Here is a 21017-nt window from a genome sequence, read left to right as displayed (position 1 = left end):
AAGGGGGGCATTATGATGTGACGTGCGAATAGCGTACAAGGGGGGGGGGGGGGCGTGATGTGCGAATAGCAAGGAAATTTGGATACTGGGCAACCATTGAGTTAGATGGTGTGGACTACTGGATGGGCATAGAGCCAATCTTGAAGAACATAATGATTACTGATTACAAATGTACTTGGTAATCAATCTGATCTTCAATGTTGGCTCCATGCCCCTCCAGTATTCGACGCCATTTAACTCTAATGGTTCCCCATCATCCCGATTTCCTTGTTTACCATATGCACATTCTTGAAGAAAGGAGATTTGGATGCCAAAGAAACACTGAGCTGGATGGTGTTGACTACTGGATGGGCATAGAGCCATTCTTGAAGAACATAATGATTACTGATTACAAATGTACTTGGTAATCAATCTGATCTTCAATGTTGGGTCCATGCCCCTCCAGTACTCCACTCCACTCCATCCATCCAGCTCCAGTGTTTCTTTAGCATCAAAATCTCCTTTCTAATCGCGCATCACGCCCCCCCTTGTACGCTATTCGCACGTCACATCATAATGCCCCCCTTGCACGCTATCCTTTTTTGATAGGCAATACAAAGTACACAACTTATTCAAGTAGATATATATATGTATATTCAAGTGGATCATAACATGATATAACAAAGTAGTTAACTTATTCGTTTATGTCTATTAAATTGAATCAGTTCTACTTCCTAACACATAACATGCTAAATTGATATGAAACATATGTCTATTCCTGAATCAGTTACTTCATAAACAGAACATAAAACAAGCCAACATGCTTCATACATAGACACATAACACATAACATGCTAAATTGACATGAAACATATGTCTCATCAGCATAACTCATGTTAAAATAAAAAAGAATCAGGCAAGTTCATCATTTTCAGCTTTAAGAGTATGCATGATCAGCTACCTTCCTAAACATAATATCAAGTTCATATGCTGATAGCATCAAAAACCCATCAACATCCTGAATGGTTTCAATCAGATAACAAGCCAAGTGGAAGGTATATTGTAAACTTATCTCATCACCATCCTGAATGGTTTCATAACATTTTCAGCTTTAAGAGTATGCCTAACATGTTATAACAAATAGATAACTTATTCATGCATGTCTAAAACTTGTTCTCATAGCATCATAAAGCCACCACTATGTACCTGCCACTTGTATTGTATAGTTCATGATGAAGTTATCATGGTGATGAAGTGTATGATATTGTCACCACAAGCTTAGTCATAAACTTGTGTTGTTAGAATCATACAACTTCATCACCATGTTAAACACTTTTCCATAAGCATAACAAGCCAAGTGACATGATACATAGTAATCAGGTATGCGAACACAGTGATCCTGGCCTTCGGTGATGCTGCTCAGCTTGCCGATGGCTCGTCCCTGCGCCGGGAAGGGTCCCTGCGGATACTCCGACGAGCAAGACAATTAGTGGCTCAAGAATATCTACTAACCAAATGTGTAAATGATAGAGAGAGTTACCCGCCCCCAGCTTCCAATGTGAGCTGTGTATTTATAGAGGGTGCTTGGGCCCCGGGCCCTTCTGCCTCTTGGGCCCTCCTGTGCCTTCTGGCCCATGATTCATATCCCGAATCAAGTAGTCCCCCCGCCGAAGAGCCAAATCGAGTATTTGATGCGAGAAGATAAGGGAATGTGTCTGTTTCCCGCATGGATAACGCTTTAGATTAATGTGGAAAAAACCTTTGGGATTACTGCATGCGTTTCTTATTTATAGCGCCGCATTGATTGCGCCTGTTATTTAATCACCCGTGCGCCGTAAGAATTTATTGCAAAATGAGCTGTGCCGGCGCCTTTTTCCCCCCCAGCTATAAATACCAGGAGGGATGAGAGAAAATCTTTTTACTCCATTCTTCAAATCTGTTTGAGAAAAATTTTGCCTGCTTTCATTTCCTGTGGTCTCTTCCTTCTGCGATCGTGTCAGCCTGTCTTTACTTGTTCGCGCGCTAAGTATCTGGCGGTTTATCCGATAACTGTTGCTCATCGGGAGATTTTCTTTTTGCGTCAGAGTTTGTCGTATCTTTGCTAAGGTTAGTCGTATAATCCCTTGGCCTTGGTTTTTGCGTTTTTTTTGCTTTATTTCGACTTCTGGGGGGGGTATTATGTCAGAGGGTTCTTCACAGGGAGCCCTAAGCAGAGTGCCGCCGATTGCCCCTGGTGACTTCACGCTTCGAGATTCTTCACGGACGCGAACGGTGTCGCGAAAAAGGTGAGCTGAAAAGGATAGTGGAGATAGCGCAGTGGCTGGTGCGGCGAAGAAAAGGAAGAAATCCGTTGTTCGCCCGCTGCCTACCATCGATCGTCCAGCCGGAGGCGTTGCTGCCGGCGTTCTAGAGGTGGTAGTGGTTGTGCCGGAGGGTTTGATTACTGCAGAGCGGCCCCTTGCCACGATTTACGAGGAAATGCATGAGAGAGTGTGGACGCGATCTCCAAGTGCTTCCGGTAGCGAGGGTAAGCGTTTTGAGAGAGCCGAGCGTCCTAAAAGGTCGGAGTCCCTTTCGGTCGAAGATGCCTATAGTATAATCGTCGCAGCGGACCTGCCAGCGATATCTGTGGTGTACCGACTCGGAGAGCCCTATGAATTAGTAGCTTTGGGCGAAGAGAATAGAGCCCGTTCTGCAGGTGGCGCAAATGAGCTCATCATTTACGAAGAGCAATTAGAATGGGATGCGGTTGCCGGTCCTGCCCTTTTTGTGGAGGTATTGAAGGAATATGATTTGTGTCCTGGGTAAATACATCCGAATGGCTGGAGAATGATGGTCGCCTTCTATTCGTTGTGTCGATCTGCCGGGTATCGGGCAACAGGTCTAGTCTTTCGTGAGTTTTTTAAACCGAGCAAAGGGCAGAGATCTCAACATGTCACGTTCTCCCACCAGAAATTCAAAGTGATGGGTGGGTTGAAGGATAAATTGTCCGAATACCGTCACCGCTTCTTTTTGGTGAGGAAGCTTGATGGGGATTTTCCTTTTTGGGTTGTGTGGAACGATGACCCTATGGACTCCAGTCAGTGGCTGAAAACCCGACCGAAGCTCCCATTCGAGGAGAATTTGGTGACGTATTTGAATGGTCTTCCGACGGACAAAGATCATAAGCAGGACGTAGTTGAGTTAGTTCATCATTTTCTGGCCGCTGGTTACTACATTTGGAATAAATGGCGGATGGCCGAACTCAGAGGGTGGTCGGCTGCGGATTTTGAGAAATGGGAGCGGGGCTATAACTTCAAAGCTGGGGAGTTGGCGGAATTGGAGGCGATCTCCGTAAATGTTGCTGTTGTAGGTGAGGGGCTGGGGTCTTATTCTGCCTTATGAATTATGTCGTATGTAATATGTTGTTTGTTATTCGGAAATCTTATGCTTTCCCCTTCTTGTGCGTGCAGGTCCAGGAGATCCCCGTGTCAGTATGGATTTTGACCTTAACGAATTCAATGTCGATCTGGAGACCGTTGATGAGGCGTTCGGAGGAGCTTCAGGTTCATTGGTTTCGTATTCCTCACTCGAGGATGCAAACCAAGTGGTGCAAAGCATGGGAGGGGTTATCGATGCGCGGGAAGATATTGACGGGGTAGTTGATGTCCCGCAAGGAAAGCCTGTGGCTGATCCAGTTGCCCAAGAACCTGAGGGCGATGTGGGGATGATCGCTCTTGAAGAAGAAACAGGTGGCAGTCCGACTCATAGGGTGCTCGCTCGGAAAAGAAAGAGGGATACGGGGAAAATCGTCGATGAATATGCGGCTAGGGAAGAGCCCGCTGGGGAAAATGTTGCCGGGGCCAGTGAGGGTGCTAAGAAACCCTGCTCTGACGGTGGGACTGAGCTGTCCGCTGATGTGCCGGATCGAGTAGGGGATCATCCGGAAATGGTAAAGAGGATGGAAATGAAAATTTCCAAGTTCAGGGATTATATTATGAACTTGTCAGTGCATTCAGATATGATGACTTCCGATCTGGCGCGCGCGATGGCCCGTGTTGCCAGGGTTCCCGGGAGCATCAGCGGATGGAGGGGGCTTCAAAAATGAACTTGGGTCTGGAGACCTTATCGGCCCTTGGTGTGGTGGGTTCTCCTATTCGCACTTTCAGCCTTGTTTTATTTCTTGCAAGCTTTTTGTCTTCTAATTTTTGTTTCCATATACAGGCTATCCAGAACGCAACTCGGGTTTTCGACATGTGCGTTAATGACGAACAATTTTTTTGTGATATGGAGGAGGGTTTGTGGAGATCTGTCGGTGATTTCGAGGAAGCAAATAAGAAGTTGGTGGCTGCGCGGGAGCTTCTGGATCGTCACGAGGCTGAGATTACCATGTTGTCTGAGAAGCTGAAAGTAGAGACGGCTGGTCGAGTGGAGCTTTCTCAGAGGTTGAAACAAGATGTCGAGGAGATTTGCGCATACAGGGTTTTGCTCAGGATGGCAGTTGGGTGGACTCGTCGAGTAGCGGAGATTTCGAAGGAGAAAGCAGGACGGGTGGCAGCGCTGGTCGATGAGAACGACTCTCTCAAACAACAACTAGAAGCTGCGCGCAAACAAGCTGCTGATCTTCGTGCTCTCGCTGGTCAGCGCGAGGAGAAACTCATAAAGCTGGACCGCATGATGCTGATCACCGCAGCTCATTCCGCGGGTTACAACGTTCCTCCGGAGGTGATTTTTGCTCCGAATGTCTATGATAAGGCTGCCCAGGCGAAGGCTGTTGAGTTTTGTGGTCGTTTCAAGAAGTAGTAGGCAGTCTGTACTTTGTTGATTTTGTTTTTCCAAGATGTAATGATGATTCGTACAATCTGAATCTTTTTTGTGATACTGTATTGCTCCTAATTATGTTCTGCCTGTTGATGTGATTGTAGTTCATTGTGATGTCTTTCATGTCTTTTCTTCGTTGTTCTAACCCTAACCATCTTGTGACCCATGTGGGCAAAGCCTGTTTGTATCATAGGCAAAACGGCCATAATACCGATGAATGCGTGGACTGGAGAGTGATGCATCAAGATTTGATGGATGAGGAGGCAATCCCGGACCCTGATCGTCCTAAACCCCTCTGAATATGTTGTTTATCCGGTTTGGTGTAGCCCTAGGAGTTTTTGTAATGGCTTTATGTAGTAGTGCCTTTGTTTGTGGTGTAAGATCGTCGTTGTCTTTGTAATTTGCCAGCTTATTTCAATCTATGCGTTTTTTATGTGAGATGACCTGAAAGTTGAGTTTTTTATGTTATGCTTGGATTTGGCGTATTCCAACTCGTTCGTGTTAGGCGTTCGATATGACCGAAGAGCCAAAAGGTTAGCGTTTGAATGCCTAGCTGGCGAAGAACGCGATAGGGTTTTGTTCGCCCAAAATCGTTAACCAAATGATAGTTAGACGATGTAGGAGGCGTTCGATATTTATCGAAGAGCCTCAAAGGTCAGCATTTGAATGCTTGGTTGGCGGAGAACGCGATAGGGTTCTGCTCGCCCAAAATCGTTAACCAAATGATAGTTAGACGATGTAGGAGGCGTTCGATATTTATCGAAGAGCCTTAAAGGTTAGCATTTGAATGCTTAGTTGGCGGAGAACGTGATAGGGTTCTGCTCGTCCAAAATCGTTAACCAAATGATAGTTAGACGATGTAGGAGGCGTTCGATATTATCGAGGAGCCTTAAAGGTTAGCATTTGAATGCTTGGTTGGCGGAGAACGCGATAGGGTTCTGCTCGCCCAAAATCGTTAACCAAATGATAGTTAGACGATGTAGGAGGCGTTCGATATTTATCGAAGAGCCTTAAAGGTTAGCATTTGAATGCTTAGTTGGCGGAGAACGCGATAGGGTTCTGCTCGCCCAAAATCGTTAACCAAATGATAGTTAGACGATGTAGGAGGCGTTCGATATTATCGAGGAGCCTTAAAGGTTAGCATTTGAATGCTTAGTTGGCGGAGAACGCGATTGGGTTCTGCTCGCCCAAAATTGTTAACCAAATGATAGTTAGACGATGTAGGAGGCGTTCGATATTATCGAGGAGCCTTAAAGGTTAGCATTTGAATGCTTAGTTGGCGGAGAACGTGATAGGGTTCTGCTCGCCCAAAATCGTTAACCAAATGATAGTTAGACGACGTAACCAAAATATTGTGAAACATGATTTGCGTACAAGTCATTGATAATATCTTTTTAACGTTTGGACATTCCAGCTGTTGTCGTAAACCAATCCGTCCAGAGAGGCAATTTTGTAAGCTTCGTTGTGGAGAACAGTGTCGATTTTGTACGGACCCTCCCATTATTGGCCGAGCTTTCCTTGAGCTAAAGGGGACTGCGCATCTGCGGCGTCTCTGAGCACAAGGTCCCTGACCTGAAAAGTGCGGGTGCGAATTCTTCTATCGTGATAGCACGTGATATTCTGCTTATGGGCCGTGATATGTAACAGAGAATCAAGGCGCTCTTCTTCGAGTCGGTCGCCAGCTTCCCTGAGCTCTGCACTGTTGTCGATCTCTTCAAAACTGGTCTGTCGGGGGGAGCGAAGAATGACTTCAGATGGTGCCATTGCTTCTGCCCCATAGGCGAGGAAAAAGGGGGTACGTCCCGTTCCCGTATGCGGGGTGGTGCGGTATGACCATAAGATTGCCGCAATGTGATCGGGCCATGCCCTGCCCTGGTCGGTTAACCGTGCTTTCATCCTTCGAAGGAGCGTTCGGTTGCTTACTTCCGTGAGGCCGTTGCTCTGAGGGTGAGCTACCGATGTGTATCGGCCTTTCATACCCCAGTCCGCGCAGAAGTCGCGAAACTGATTACAGTCGAACTGCTTCCCATTGTCAGTGATGAAGGTGTGGGGGACCCCAAAACGGTAAATAATAGCTCGTTTGAGAAAACTGATAACGTTGTCAGCGGTTATCTTAGCAAGGGCTTCAGCTTCGATCCATTTGGTAAAATGATCGACTGCCACAACCACGAAACGCTTTTGCGCTAAAGCCATTGGGAAAGGGCCGAGCAGGTCAATACCCTATACTGCGAATGGCCATGGTGTGATGATACCTTTGAATGGGGCCGCCGGGGCGTGATGGGTATTGGCATGTAGTTGACATGCCTGACAACTGCGGACCAGGCGCGTCGCGTCGGAATCCATGGTCTGCCAGTAGAACCCCTGGAGCCGGGCCTTCTTCGCAATTGTTCGGGCTCCCTGATGCGAGCTACATACACCTTGGTGAATTTCCTTAAGACAGTGATCTCTTTCTTCCTCAGATATACAACGCAACCAGGGATGCGTGGCTGATTTGCGGTAAAGTAAGCCATCATGTAATGCATAACGCCAAGAACGCCGGACCACTAGGGATGCCGCCGTCCGATCTGCTAGGAGCGTCCCATCCCGAAGGTACCCGATAATTGGGCTTCTCCATCCTCCTGCCGCGGCGTCTGCCGAGTCGATCTGTAGTGAATTCTCGGTGCGAAAAGCTGGGGCGCTCGTAACCTCGATCAAGGTGAGCGGGTCACTAGACTGTTCACCTGCTGCAAGAGCAGTGATAGCGTATGCCTCCTCATTCTCTTCTCGCGGGACTAACACCAGATCAAGGGTTATTCCTTTGTTTTTGAGATCATTGAGTAGGGATGTGGCGAGGGTCAGGTATTGACACATCGTTGGGTCCTTTGCTTGATAAGCTTCGCTGACATGGCTAACGACCAGCTTCGAGTCCGAGCATATTGTCAAACGGCCAGTGACTATTGTTTTGGATAGCCGAAGGGCGGCGATCAAGGCCTCATATTCGGCCTGATTATTGGTGGTCGGGAAATTCAATCGGACGGTGTACCGGAGATTGCCGGGTCCTTGAATAGCTATACCGGCGCCTGCCCGTCCGGGAGCGTAAGACCCGTCGATGCTCATCATCCAGACATCGTCCGTGCGAGCTGGCGTTGCCGTAAGTTCGGTGCTAGCACGGCCGGTAAACTCGACAATGAAATCGGATAAAGCCTGAGCCTTGATTGTCGTGCGGGGCTCAAAACGGCCGTCAAACTGGGAGAGACGAATAGACCAGTTGGTGATATGCCCGGAAACCTCTGGCCTTTGGACGACCTTTTTTAGCGGATAATTGGTCCTGACGACGATCGTGTGCGCTTCGAAATATGGTCTCAGACGTTCTGAAGCTTGTGTGATGGCGAAAAGGGCTTTTTCCACCTCGGAGTATCGGATTTCGGCTCCCTTCAGCACTCTGCTCAGGAAGTAAATCGGAAAAAGCTCTGTCCCCTCCTCTTGAGTTAAAACGACCCCTACTGTTTCATCCGTGATGGTGAAATATAAGTGAATGTCCCGTTCTGGCTTCGGCACCGAGAGCAACGGAGGGGTTGCGAGGAAAGTTTTTATGGCGTTGAACGCGGCCTGGCAATCGGTCGACCACCTAAAGGGGTGTTCTTTCTTGATTGCTTTATAAAATAGGAGACATCGCTGAGCCGAGCAGGAGATGAAACGTCCCAGAGCGATGATTCTTCCATTGAGCCTTTGCACCCCTTGCAGGTCGCGCGGTGGCTCCATTGCTAAAATGGCTTCGACTTGGGCGGGGTTAGGCTCGATGCCTTTTTCTGACACCACGCAACCCAGAAATTTCCCACTGCAAATTCTGAAGAAACATTTTTCCGGGTTCAGCTTGAGGTTATAGGCTCTGAAGATTTTAAATACTTCTGCTAAATCTCGCGAATGGTCGCCCTCTTCGGTGCTTAGGACCACCATGTCGTCGATGTACACCTGTACTGTCTTACCGATGAGATGGGCGAACATCTTATCTACCAAACGCTGGTACATGGCCCCTGCATTCTTTAACCCGAAAGGCATGACGTTATAGCAATATGTCCCTTCATGCGTAATAAAAGAGGTCTTTTCGGCGTCGACAGGGTCCAAAGGGATCTGCTGGAACCCGACGATGGCGTCAAACTGAGACAAGATCTTTCGACCAGCCGTTTGATCGAGGAGTTGATCTATGTTAGGCAGCGGATAAGAATCCTTGGGGCAAGCTTTATTGACATTCGTGAAATCTACACACATACGGTACTTTCCGCTGGCTTTCTTTACAAGTACAACGTTAGAAAGCCAGTCCGGATAGTTGACCTCGCGAATAAATTTTACAGCTAGGAGTTTGTCGATCTCTGCTTTTACTGCTGCCTGCTTGTCTTTCGCTTGCACTCTCATCTTTTGCTTTATTGGTTCGACAGAGGGGTCGATATTCAGCTTATGCATTGCTCTCTCAGGTGCGACCCCCGTGATGTCCTCAGTGCACCAGGCGAACACATCCGAATGCTCCGTTAGGACAGCCTTGATTTCCTCGGCCAGCAGGGAAGCGAGTTTTGTTCCTATTTTCACTATCTTGCTATCCCCAAGGATACAGTCGTCGACTGGTTCAATGGGCACGGGATTGTAACCCCTCATATCCATCAGACCGTCCTCTAAGTAGAGCGTTGTTCGAGGTTGAGTTGCCTCCCACTGTAACTTTTTGGCCAGCATACGGTCACCCTGGATGGTGATCTTCCCACGCGGAGAGGGCAACGTCAAGCATAATTCGGAGATATCCACCGTGGCCCTCAGGGCGGCCAGGAGAGGCCTTCCGATAATGGCATTGTAAGCTAGGGGGATATCGACCACCACCCATTCCGCGGTATCCTTGACTTCTTCTACCCCTTCGGTCAAAATAGTCGGTAGTGTAATAACTCCCTTTACCGGCACTTCGATTCCAGAGAGGCCGATCAGAGGGAAGGTCCCGGCCCGGAGGGCGGTGCGAGTATTCTTCATTGCATGGAGAGCCGCCCAGGTGAGCAGGTTCACCGAACTTCCGGTGTCAACAAGCACTCGGTGAGTTTTAAAACCTGCGATGCTAACGGTGACAACAAGGGCCTCCGAGTGGCTAGTTCGGAGTGGAGGCTGCACTGTTAACGTCTGCCCGATCGCATTTCTCTTTCGGGAGCAGTCGGTTACTTCAAGCTTCTTCCAAATTTCCTGTGCTGACTCACAGCCTGAAATCTTATTGTATTCTGCAGCATCTAACGCACAGTGAAGCATATTTATAGCCGAAGCATTATTTTGTAGTTTTCTGAGGTCATCCTCTGTCCACTCAGCCTCACTCTTAACAATTTTCTCATTGTTAATAGTTTTGTATGGCACATGTGGACCTTGAACAATTGCAAGCCATGCACTCATGTTTGTGGCTTGAATAAAGTTCTTCATCCTATTCTTCCAGAATGTGTAATTTGATCCAAAGAATAGGGGTGGTCTGGTGATTGATAATCCCTCAGGGAGTATCTGTGTTGTTTGGTTTCCAGGAAGGAAACGAGTGCTATTCTCACCCATTTTTAGGGATCAGCTCAAGATTGTTAAATCTCTGAGTAGTGAGCTTTTAGGCTCTGATACCACTTGTTGGTCCCTGATAATTAGTTCCAAGGGGGGGGGGGGGTTAGGAACTAATATAACTTTTTCGCGTTTTAACTGAGCTGACCAGAATTTATATTGGGAGTTTATTAACTCTGATTTTGGTCAGCTTGGTGAGATATATTTGAAGACAGCTTTAGTCAGGAGTTGACTAAGGTTGTTTTTACGTGAGTTGAGAATTGACACTCTTAAAGGTCAGCTTCTAACTCCGCACCACTTATTTACTCAAGGTCAGCTTAGTGAATTTATATGCTGAGTAAATTTAGCAAACAAACACATGCAATATAAGAGAGAGTTCAGAAATTACTCAGTATCACTTATCCTGGTTCGGCCTCTCTGCCTATGTCCAGTCCCCAGAATCCTCCGGGCTTTTTGAATCCAATACTGAGCTCTTTAACGGTAGAGCACAAACCAATTACAAGGCAGTTGAATATGTAAGAGTACCTTCCTCTATTCGTCTACTCAACTCCTACTAAGTGCTACAGCCCAGCACCTAGATTTCTCTACTACTGAAATGCCAACAACCTAGCACTCAGCTTTACTCTCTCAATATCACTATTGATCACAGACTTGTTCCTTTTTGAACTAAAGAACACTTTAGATGATTACAACTCAATCTAGCATTTACACAAGAATAAAAACGTGGGTGTAAGATTCTTTTTATATCTGAGTGCTTTTGAGACTTTCTCTCTTGTATTTTTCTTTTTGATGGATCAGTTCACCGTGTTGTTTGGGTTCTTCGATTGTCCTTATATAGGCTAAATCCTGTGGATTTGATCTTTGAAAATGTCTTGACCGTTGTAACCAAAACGGCTCTTTTGGGGAACATTTTCTGGAAATCTTCAGACTGCCCACCATTCCCTGCTTCTGTTTTTCTTCAGGCGTCAGGTTGTCTTTTAGCGTCTGTTTTGTTTGTTTGTGACAGTTGTCTATTTCCAATAATCCAACGTCCCATGACTCTCGGAATCAGTCTTCTTAGGTATCTTCGAGGTTCCAATTATTGGTGCAGACGATTGGCAGACATTGTCTTTTGGTAAAACGGATCCTTCATGCTGTCCTGATGAATATTCAGCTTTGTTTGTTCATGTTTCATGCTGAGTTCCTCCAAGGTCAGCCTTGTTTTGTTTATCCATTACTGAAGAGGTCTTCAGCTTTAGTCAGCTTCGTTTTGCTTCCGAGCTTTAGCTCCACTTTAGCTTCCATACTTTCATGCTGAGTTCTTTTCTACTCAGCTTTGCTTGTGCTGACTTTTGTCCTGTCTTTTACTTTACATATTTTTGCACTCAAGATTCAACAAACATATTAGTACAATTAAATCAAAGCATTTAAATTTAATTGTCTCTTAATCATGGATGATTTTGTCAAATCAAAATCTTGTGGAAATGTGTTTCAACAAACTCCCCCATTTTGATGTTGGCAAAATACATAATTACGGAACTCAGTTTTAAGTTGCCCCATGATTGAAATTTCTGAATTGACTCCCCCGTAAGGGTTGCATTCATTTTATCTCAGGCCTTCTATGATTAGATTTGTTGCTTTTGATTATATTGGCTTAATTGTGGAAAGATGTTGTTTCTTTGACTGGTTAGATCAGGAAAGGGACAAACTGATATTAGATAACTGTTAACAACACACAACAACCATAATTTCTGAACAACAGAACAAAAGCACACTATCCTAAACAGTGGATAATAAAAACAAGCAGGATATGATATGGTGCCAAAATTCCCAAAATTCTAGACACAAACTCTAGACACAGACTGGCTAGATTTACTTCACTTCTTCTTCCTTAGAGCTGATGGGTCAACATGAGCAATGCCTTTGCCTTTGCTTCCTGACGCAGATGCAGTTCCACCTAAAGTCAGTGTAAGTGTGGTATGCCCTAGGCCATTCCTGTTGTATATTATACAGTGTGAATTTTGTATCCAAATGGCAGTTAATAAAATATGTATTCATGTGTAATTATTTGTATTGTTTAATTACTTAATGAATATACATATTAGTCCAAAGATTATTTACAAAGAGATAATATTATTAAGAGTTAATAATAATGAGATATATATTTCTTTGGTAAAATAATAATCTTAAATGTTCATAGTCGGTGGATAATGAATTGGACACTCATGTATCCTTAGACTATCACCTCTGTTTATTTTCTTGATTAGTATGAGATATTAATCAGAAATAGAAAATCTTATTCTGTTTGATATGTTGATATCAGAATAAATATGTGGACATTCGAAGAGACGAATGGTTCGAACTGTGACGTTAGATAATAATTGCACAAAGGTTTACTCCTAGTCAACATAATTATTATCTAGGTCACAATAGTGCATATAATCCTTTGACTTGAGGAAACTTAGTTGTTCTTGCGCAGGTAATTATAGTTTGTTCCTGCTTTGTACTGGGATCTTAATTCTGGTAATCCGGCAGTGAATCGCTATAGTTAGTTGTGTAGTGTAACAAGAGTTTGCTAATAGAGGATTCATTACTCTAAGTAAATAGAGATAAATCCTAAGATGGCTATTGATTAGTTTTTTGATGGAATGAGTTCCTGGCCAGGACAATAAGACTCATCTTATGATATAAGTATCAAAGAATGGTTCTTTGATAAGAGTCTTATTTTATCAAAGACTTAATCAATATTTCTTAGTATCTTGACGATTAGAGTTTGACACTTTGTGACTCTAGTCAAGATCGGGATTTTTAATGAAAGGACTTTAGTGCATGGAAATTATGATCGATGGTTCATAATTAGTTTAATTATGAATTTACTTTAAGTAACTTCATTCTTTAATTGGGACGTCATGACGCAGTGTGTTAGCTGGAGATCATGACCTTTAGAGGACTATAAGTATATATAAGCTAAACTTATATAGGATACACTTGTAGTACAAGGAATTGGATTCCTGACATACTTACTAAGAGTTAGTAATATGCCTCTAATGCCAGTTAAAGATGAACCTAGAAAGTCACACACTTATAAGTTGCGTGTATCAAGCTTTAGTTAAATTGATTAATTAAATTGACACAATTGAATATGTCAATGGGATTGACAAAACATTCTAACACTGTTTGATATTCAATTGAGGAAATTATAAATAATTATTCTTGCTCAATTTAAATTGATGGCTTTTTCAAGTACCATAGTCAAGTGTTGACTGTTGGAATAAAGGATATAATAGTAATTAATTAAGTTGTTAATTAATTATTATTATATTATATTAAATTAATAATAATAATTAATTAATTATTATATATTAATAATAATTAATTAATATTATTATATTAATATTATTTTATATATATATATATATATATATATATATATATATATATATATATATATAAAACATGCACTAGGACATGTGTCCTAGTGCATGCTTTTGTTTCAATCTTTCAAGATTGAAACAAAAGTGTACATATATATCAAAGGATATATATGTATACGGACATATACAATAAGAGAGGGACGATTTTTACGGTTCAGAAAATCGGATCCGGAATCAGTTTTCGATTTTGAGCAAGATTAATCAATTTCTGCAAGGCTTGATCTAATCGACTTAGTGGACTGACTAGAGGCTTCACCAGTAGAGAAGCTTTAATACCCGATTGGAATCTACAAGAGGTATTTTTCAATCTCATAGTATAAATATCAATTTGATTATTGAAGAACTTAATGATCTTGGTTAAGGATTTGATGTCAAACATCGGATGTTTGACTGTTTATCAGAGTGATTGGATCACACTGATTGTTTGTTTAGGAAATTTTTTTGAAATTCATCTCCTAAATACCAACATGTTTCCGCTTCAAATCCTTCAAGTGGTATCAGAGCCATCTAAGTTCTTTTATAGTTAATTGATCTTGTGTTCTCTTGATTGATATAATTATGGATTGTTGGGGCTTTGCTTTTATTATTTTGCTCTTGTTGTAATTTTGGAGCAAAATTGAAGGAATGTCGAAATTGACAGATTGCAGAATTTATGGCGTGGGCATGCTTTAGATAATTTTTAGTTGTCTAGTTTATATATTGTCTGCTGTTATAAAATTGAAATGTGATTAAAATTATATATTGGCCTTAAATGTAAGTGTTACATTTAGGAACAATTGAGGGTCAATTGTACGAAAATGGCCAATTGTGTAATAAAATCAATTTTGATTTTACTACATAAATATATGTAATTTTATTAATTACATGTTCAATTTTATCCAATCCATAATTATACCAATAAGATTAGATGAATGCTAAGATTGATCACCACAAGGCATGTTATTGGATAATGTGCAAACATTAACTAATAAATTGAATTAAGTGTTAATTCAAGATAAATTTCTTTTTATGCAAAATTGCATGTTAGAAATTTAAATTGGTTAATGTACAAAGTGAGACCTTAAGTTAAATTTAATTTAACTGCAAGACCAGAAATCTTCCAAATAAATATTAAATCCGATAAAGATACAAGAGTTGTATCGAGGCTCTCCACTGGTGCATTAATACACAAATAGTTTATGTGATTAGTGTGAAAGTTAATTCCCATTGAATTAATTTGTGGTTTATGTTAGGCAATTAACATTGTAATAATGCCAATGTGAAGCTGAACAATGTTGATTCGGGCTTAATATAATCTGTTGATCTAGTGGGTTGGATTTATCTAGTGTGGAAATCCAATAATGTCAAAGGGAAACTGAGGATTAAAACACTAGGAGCTAGAAAAGTATCAAAATTTAAATTGAGCAAGAATAATTATTTATAATTTCCTCAATTGAATATCAAACAGTGTTAGAATGTTTTGTCAATCCCATTGACATATTCAATTGTGTCAATTTAATTAATCAATTTAACTAAAGCTTGATACACGCAACTTATAAGTGTGTGACTTTCTAGGTTCATCTTTAACTGACATTAGAGGTATATTACTAACTCTTAGTAAGTATGTCAGGAATCCAATTCCTTGTACTACAAGTGTATTCTATATAAGCTTAGCTTATATATACTTATAGTCCTCTAAAGGTCATGATCTCCAGCTAACACACTGCGCCATGACGTCCCAATTAAAGAATGAAGTTACTTAAAGTAAATTCATAATTAAACTAATTATGAACCATCGATCATAATTTCCATGCACTAAAGTCCTTTCATTAAAAATCCCGATCTTGACTAGAGTCACAAAGTGTCAAACTCTAATCGTCAAGATACTAAGAAATATTGATTAAGTCTTTGATAAAATAAGACTCTTATCAAAGAACCATTCTTTGATACTTATCTCATAAGATGAGTCTTATTGTCCTGGCCAGGAACTCATTCCATCAAAAAACTAATCAATAGCCATCTTAGGATTTATCTCTATTTACTTAGAGTAATGAATCCTCTATTAGCAAACTCTTGTTACACTACACAACTAACTATAGTGATTCACTGCCGGATTACCAGAATTAAGATCCCAGTACAAAGCAGGAACAAACTATAATTACCTGCGCAAGAACAACTAAGTTTCCTCAAGTCAAAGGATTATATGCACTATTATGACCTAGATAATAATTATGTTGACTAGGAGTAAACCTTTGTGCAATTATTATCTAACGTCACAGTTCGAACCATTCGTCTCTTCGAATGTCCACATATTTATTCTGATATCAACATATCAAACAGAATAAGATTTTCTGTTTCTGATTAATATCTCATACTAATCAAGAAAATAAACAGAGGTGATAGTCTAAGGATACATGAGTGTCCAATTCATTATCCACCGACTATGAACATTTAAGATTATTATTTTACCAAAGAAATATATATCTCATTATTATTAACTCTTAATAATATTATCTCTTTGTAAATAATCTTTGGACTAATATGTATATTCATTAAGTAATTAAACAATACAAATAATTACACATGAATACATATTTTATTAACTGCCATTTGGATACAAAATTCACACTGTATAATATATAACAGGAATGGCCTAGGGCATACCACACTTACAATCGACAAGTGTTGTCAACTTATGAGTTTATTAGTTGTCCCAATAATACCAATGTGAAGTTGAGGGATAAGCTAATAGAATTTATTCGATTTACCCACTAGTAATTCATTCCAAAGAATTATCGTTTCCTATTTGTAAGTATAGGATTCGCCAAATTAGTGGGAAACCATTATGATAAAAGTCCATGTCATATTGGTTCGTATAATCCACCTTAAATATATAACTGACTATCAATCTTTATTTTCTGCAGTTACTCTTTGATTCCAAACATGTTATCAACACCTCTCCAATCGATATTAGACCGTAATAGGCTCACAAGGCCGAATTATGTGGACTGGCTGAGAAACCTTAAGGTTGTGTTAACTCAGCAACGTTTATTATATGTAATTCTAAAGTCTAAGCCTGCATGCCCTAAAGAGGATGCAGCAAAGGCTTTACATGAGACATATGATAAATGGGTAGATGATGATACCCAAGCCAAATGCTATATTATTGCTTCTATGGATAATGAATTACAGAAGCATTATGAGAATATAGCAACATCTTTTGAAATCTTATCGGGCTTAAAAGACCTGTATGGTGAGACCAGCAGGACTATGCGATATAAGATATCAAGTAAGCTCTTTAGGATGAAGATGAAAGAAAGCCAAAATGTTTCTGATCATGTTGGAGAAATGATCCATTTAATCCAATCTTTAAAAAATTTGGATTTTGCAATGGCTCATGAACTCCAAGTTGATCTTGTGCTTTCTTCACTCCCACGTTCATATGGAGGTTTTGTTTCAAACTTCCAATTAAACAAAGTGGAGTGTACTTTGGCTCAGTTGCTGCAGAATCTGGTTGTTCACCAACAGAATGTGGTGGACCAAGATAAAAAGAAAGATGATGTTGTAGTAGTGGCTGCATCTTCTTTTAAGAGGAAGGGTAAGACCCAGCCTAAAAAGAAGAAAAAGAAAGTTCCAAAGACCACTAATACAAGTCCATCATTTGTGAGGCCAAAAGCCTCAACACAACTTAAGGGTGCTGTTAAGCAGGGATGTTTCCAATATGGAATGGAAGGTCACTTTAAGAGAAATTGCCCAATCTTTCTGAAAAGTTTAGAGAAGGGTAAGGGTGCAGCTTCTGCATCAGGTATTTCTCTTAATAATTATTTAAATGTTGATTTAAAGAATGATCTTTCTTATAACTCATCTAACGCCTGGATTTTAGACACTGGAGCAACTTCTCATATTTGTTCCTATGTTCAGGATCTGGCAAATAGAAGGTTGTTGGAAGATGGTGAAGTGGAACTCACACTGGGAAATGGTGCAAGGGTTGCAGTCAGGGCAGTGGGAGATATTTCACTTATGTTAGACCATCATGTTTTGTTATTGAAAGATGTATTGTATATACCAGGAGCATATAAAAATGTAATATCTGTATCTAGTTTGACAAAAAGGAATTATGAATTCCGATTTTGTAATAAAGCTTGTACAGTATATTTTGATAATGTGATTATCGGTTCTGGTGTTTTACATCGTGGTTTATTTTATGTTGATAAAAATATACCAAATAACAAAAATAAAAATAAGCAAGTTTTGCTTGGCAACCTAACAGAGATGAATAATAATTCCACTGATAAACAATCAGAATTTAATTCAAAATATTTATGGCATCTCCGTCTAGGACATATTTCCAGTAATAGACTCACTAAGTTGGATAAGATGGGAATTTTAACAAAGTTAAATTCTCAATCCGATTATTCAACATGTGAATCGTGTTTACAAGGAAAAATGACTAGAAAACCATTTATGGGACAAATGAAGAGAGCCAATGAAATATTAGAATTAATACATTCTGATGTTTGCGGGCCATTTAGTGAAATAGCTCGTGGAGGTTATCACTACTTCGTAACCTTTATTGATGATAAATCTAGATATGGTTATTTGTATTTAATGAAATAAAAATCTGAAGTTTTTGAAAAGTTCAAAGAATTCAAAGCTGAAGTAGAAAATCAAATTGGGAAAAATATTAAATCACTAAGGTCAGACCGAGGTGGTGAATATATGAGTACTGAATTTGATGATTTCCTCAAGGAAAATGGAATTATCTCTGAACTCACTCCTCCTTACACACCACAATTAAATGGAGTATCTGAAAGGAGGAATCAGAATTTGTTGGACATGGTTCGATCGATGATGAGTTACACTGATTTGCCTATCTCATTCTGGGGATATGCAATTGAGACAACACTTTACATTCTCAACCGTGTTCCTTCTAAATCTGTTTCTACCACACCATATGAAATATGGGCTGGAAGGGCACCAATTTTGAATCATGTTAAAATTTGGGGTTGCCCTGCTTATATAAAAAGGCAGAAAACAGACAAATTAGAGGAACGATCTACTAAAGGCCGATTTGTTGGATACCCTAAATCAAAAGGATCTATGGGTTATTATTTCTATCTCCCTGATGAACAAATTGTTACTATCAGTAGGGATGCCATTTTTCTTGAGAAATAGTTTCTGCAAGAAGGTGGTAAAGGTAGAAAGATTTTATTGGATGAGGAGTCATCTAATAAAGAAATCCAACATGTTGAACCAATGCAAATTGATCAGCTAGATGAGCCTACCAAAACAACAGATATCATCACTCCAACTCTTAGGAGGTCTGAAAGGGTTTCACATCCTCCTGATAGGTATGGTTTCATTACTGACCATGAACAAGAGTTATTTGTTTTTGGTAGTACTGACCATCCTGATGATCCAGTTACTTATGAAGAAGCAGTATGTGATACTGACTCTTCTAAGTGGTTAGAAGCAATGCAAAGTGAGATTGATTCCATGTATAAGAATGAAGTTTGGGAACTTGTTACCCCACCTGAAGGAATAGTTCCTATAGGTTGTAAGTGGGTATTCAAACGCAAACTGAATTCTGAAGGAATTGTGGATACTTATAAAGCAAGGCTTGTGGCGAAAGGTTATCGCCAACGGGAGGGAATTGATTTTGAAGAAACATTCTCACCCGTAGCTATGTTTAAAAGTATTCGAATAATCTTATCCATTGCAACACACTTTGATTTTGAGATTTGGCAAATGGATGTTAAAACTGCATTTCTCAATGGATTTCTTGAAGAAGAAATCTACATGGAACAACCGAAGGGTTTTATATCCAAGGAAAGTTCTCAAGTGTGTAAGCTTAAGAGATCCATTTATGGACTTAAGCAAGCTTCAAGGAGTTGGAATAAAAGATTTGATGAAGCCATACAGAGTTATGAGTTTGTCAAAAATCTTGATGAGCCATGTGTTTACAAGAAGGTTAGTGGGAGAGCTATCACTTTCCTTGTCTTGTATGTTGATGATATTCTGTTAATTGGGAATGACATTGGTATGTTAACTAATGTTAAGGTCTGGTTATCCTCTACCTTCTCTATGAAAGATTTGGGAGAAGTCGCCTATATTCTTGGAATTAAGCTTTATAGAAATAGAGCTAAAAGAATATTAGGGCTATCTCAAAAACTCTATTTGGAGAAAATTCTAAAGAGATTTAGAATGGAAGACTCCAAAAGAGGATTGATACCTGTTAGACATGGTTTGCAACTCTCCACGGAGCAATCACCTAAGACTCCAGCGGAGAGAGCAGAAATGGCCAAGATTCCTTATGCTTCTGCTATAGGAAGTCTTATGTATGCTATGTTGTGTACAAGGCCTGATATTGCATTTGCTGTTAGTCTAACAAGCAGATATCAATCAAATCCAGGTATGGCTCACTGGATTGCTGTTAAGGCTATCTTTAAGTACTTGAGAAGAACTAAAGATATGATCTTAACATATGGAGGAGGTGATCTGTTAATTGAAGGCTTTACAGATTCTAGCTTTCAATCAGATAAGGAGAAACTTATATCCACTTCAGGATATGTGTTTACATGTAATGGAGCTGCAGTTGTTTGGAAAAGTTCTAAACAAGATACTGTAGCTGATTCCACTATTGAGGCTGAATATATTGCTGCCTCAAGTGCCGCTAAAGAAGCACTGTGGTGGAAGAACTTTATCACCGAACTTGGTGTGGTTCCTTCTATTGTTAGTCCAATCCTTTTGTATTGTGATAACAATGGAGCGATTGCACAATCCAAGGAACCAAGGTCTCACAAGAACTTCAAACACGTGCTTAGGCGGTATCACTTAATTAGAGAGATTGTTGGACGAGGAGATATCTCGGTGCAGAAAATAGTATCAGCTGATAATCCAGCTGATCCCTTTACTAAGCCAATGACTCAGTCACAGTTAGACCGTCATCTTGAGAAGATAGGTCTTAAATATTGTACTGAATGGCTCTAGTGCTAGTGGGAGATTGTAAGTGTGGTATGCCCTAGGCCATTCCTGTTGTATATTATACAGTGTGAATTTTGTATCCAAATGGCAGTTAATAAAATATGTATTCATGTGTAATTATTTGTATTGTTTAATTACTTAATGAATATACATATTAGTCCAAAGATTATTTACAAAGAGATAATATTATTAAGAGTTAATAATAATGAGATATATATTTCTTTGGTAAAATAATAATCTTAAATGTTCATAGTCGGTGGATAATGAATTGGACACTCATGTATCCTTAGACTATCACCTCTGTTTATTTTCTTGATTAGT

At 40.5% G+C, this 21017-nt stretch overlaps 1 protein-coding gene across 1 annotated transcript; it reads left to right on the top strand.

Moving 5' to 3' along the window:
- The first annotated feature begins 13856 nt into the window (after positions 1 to 13856).
- Positions 13857 to 17900, top strand: LOC136227842 (uncharacterized). Its single transcript, XM_066016609.1, has 3 exons — positions 13857 to 14029; positions 16637 to 17517; positions 17634 to 17900. Exons 2-3 carry the CDS (start codon positions 16656 to 16658, stop codon positions 17645 to 17647), a joined length of 876 nt encoding a protein of 291 aa, XP_065872681.1. The 5' UTR covers positions 13857 to 14029; positions 16637 to 16655; the 3' UTR covers positions 17648 to 17900.
- Positions 17901 to 21017: the final 3117 nt, after the last annotated feature.

This window comes from Euphorbia lathyris, chromosome 4 (genome assembly GCF_963576675.1).
Source record: "Euphorbia lathyris chromosome 4, ddEupLath1.1, whole genome shotgun sequence".
Classification (NCBI taxonomy): Eukaryota; Viridiplantae; Streptophyta; class Magnoliopsida; order Malpighiales; family Euphorbiaceae; genus Euphorbia; species Euphorbia lathyris.
Note: the sequence above shows the minus strand (reverse complement) of the source record. Positions and strands in the feature narration are given on the sequence as shown.

Bases quoted from the DNA above. Each gene is read 5' to 3' on its own strand.
- LOC136227842 (XM_066016609.1), top strand. From the start codon at position 16,656: ATGTTATCAACACCTCTCCAATCGATATTAGACCGTAATAGGCTCACA.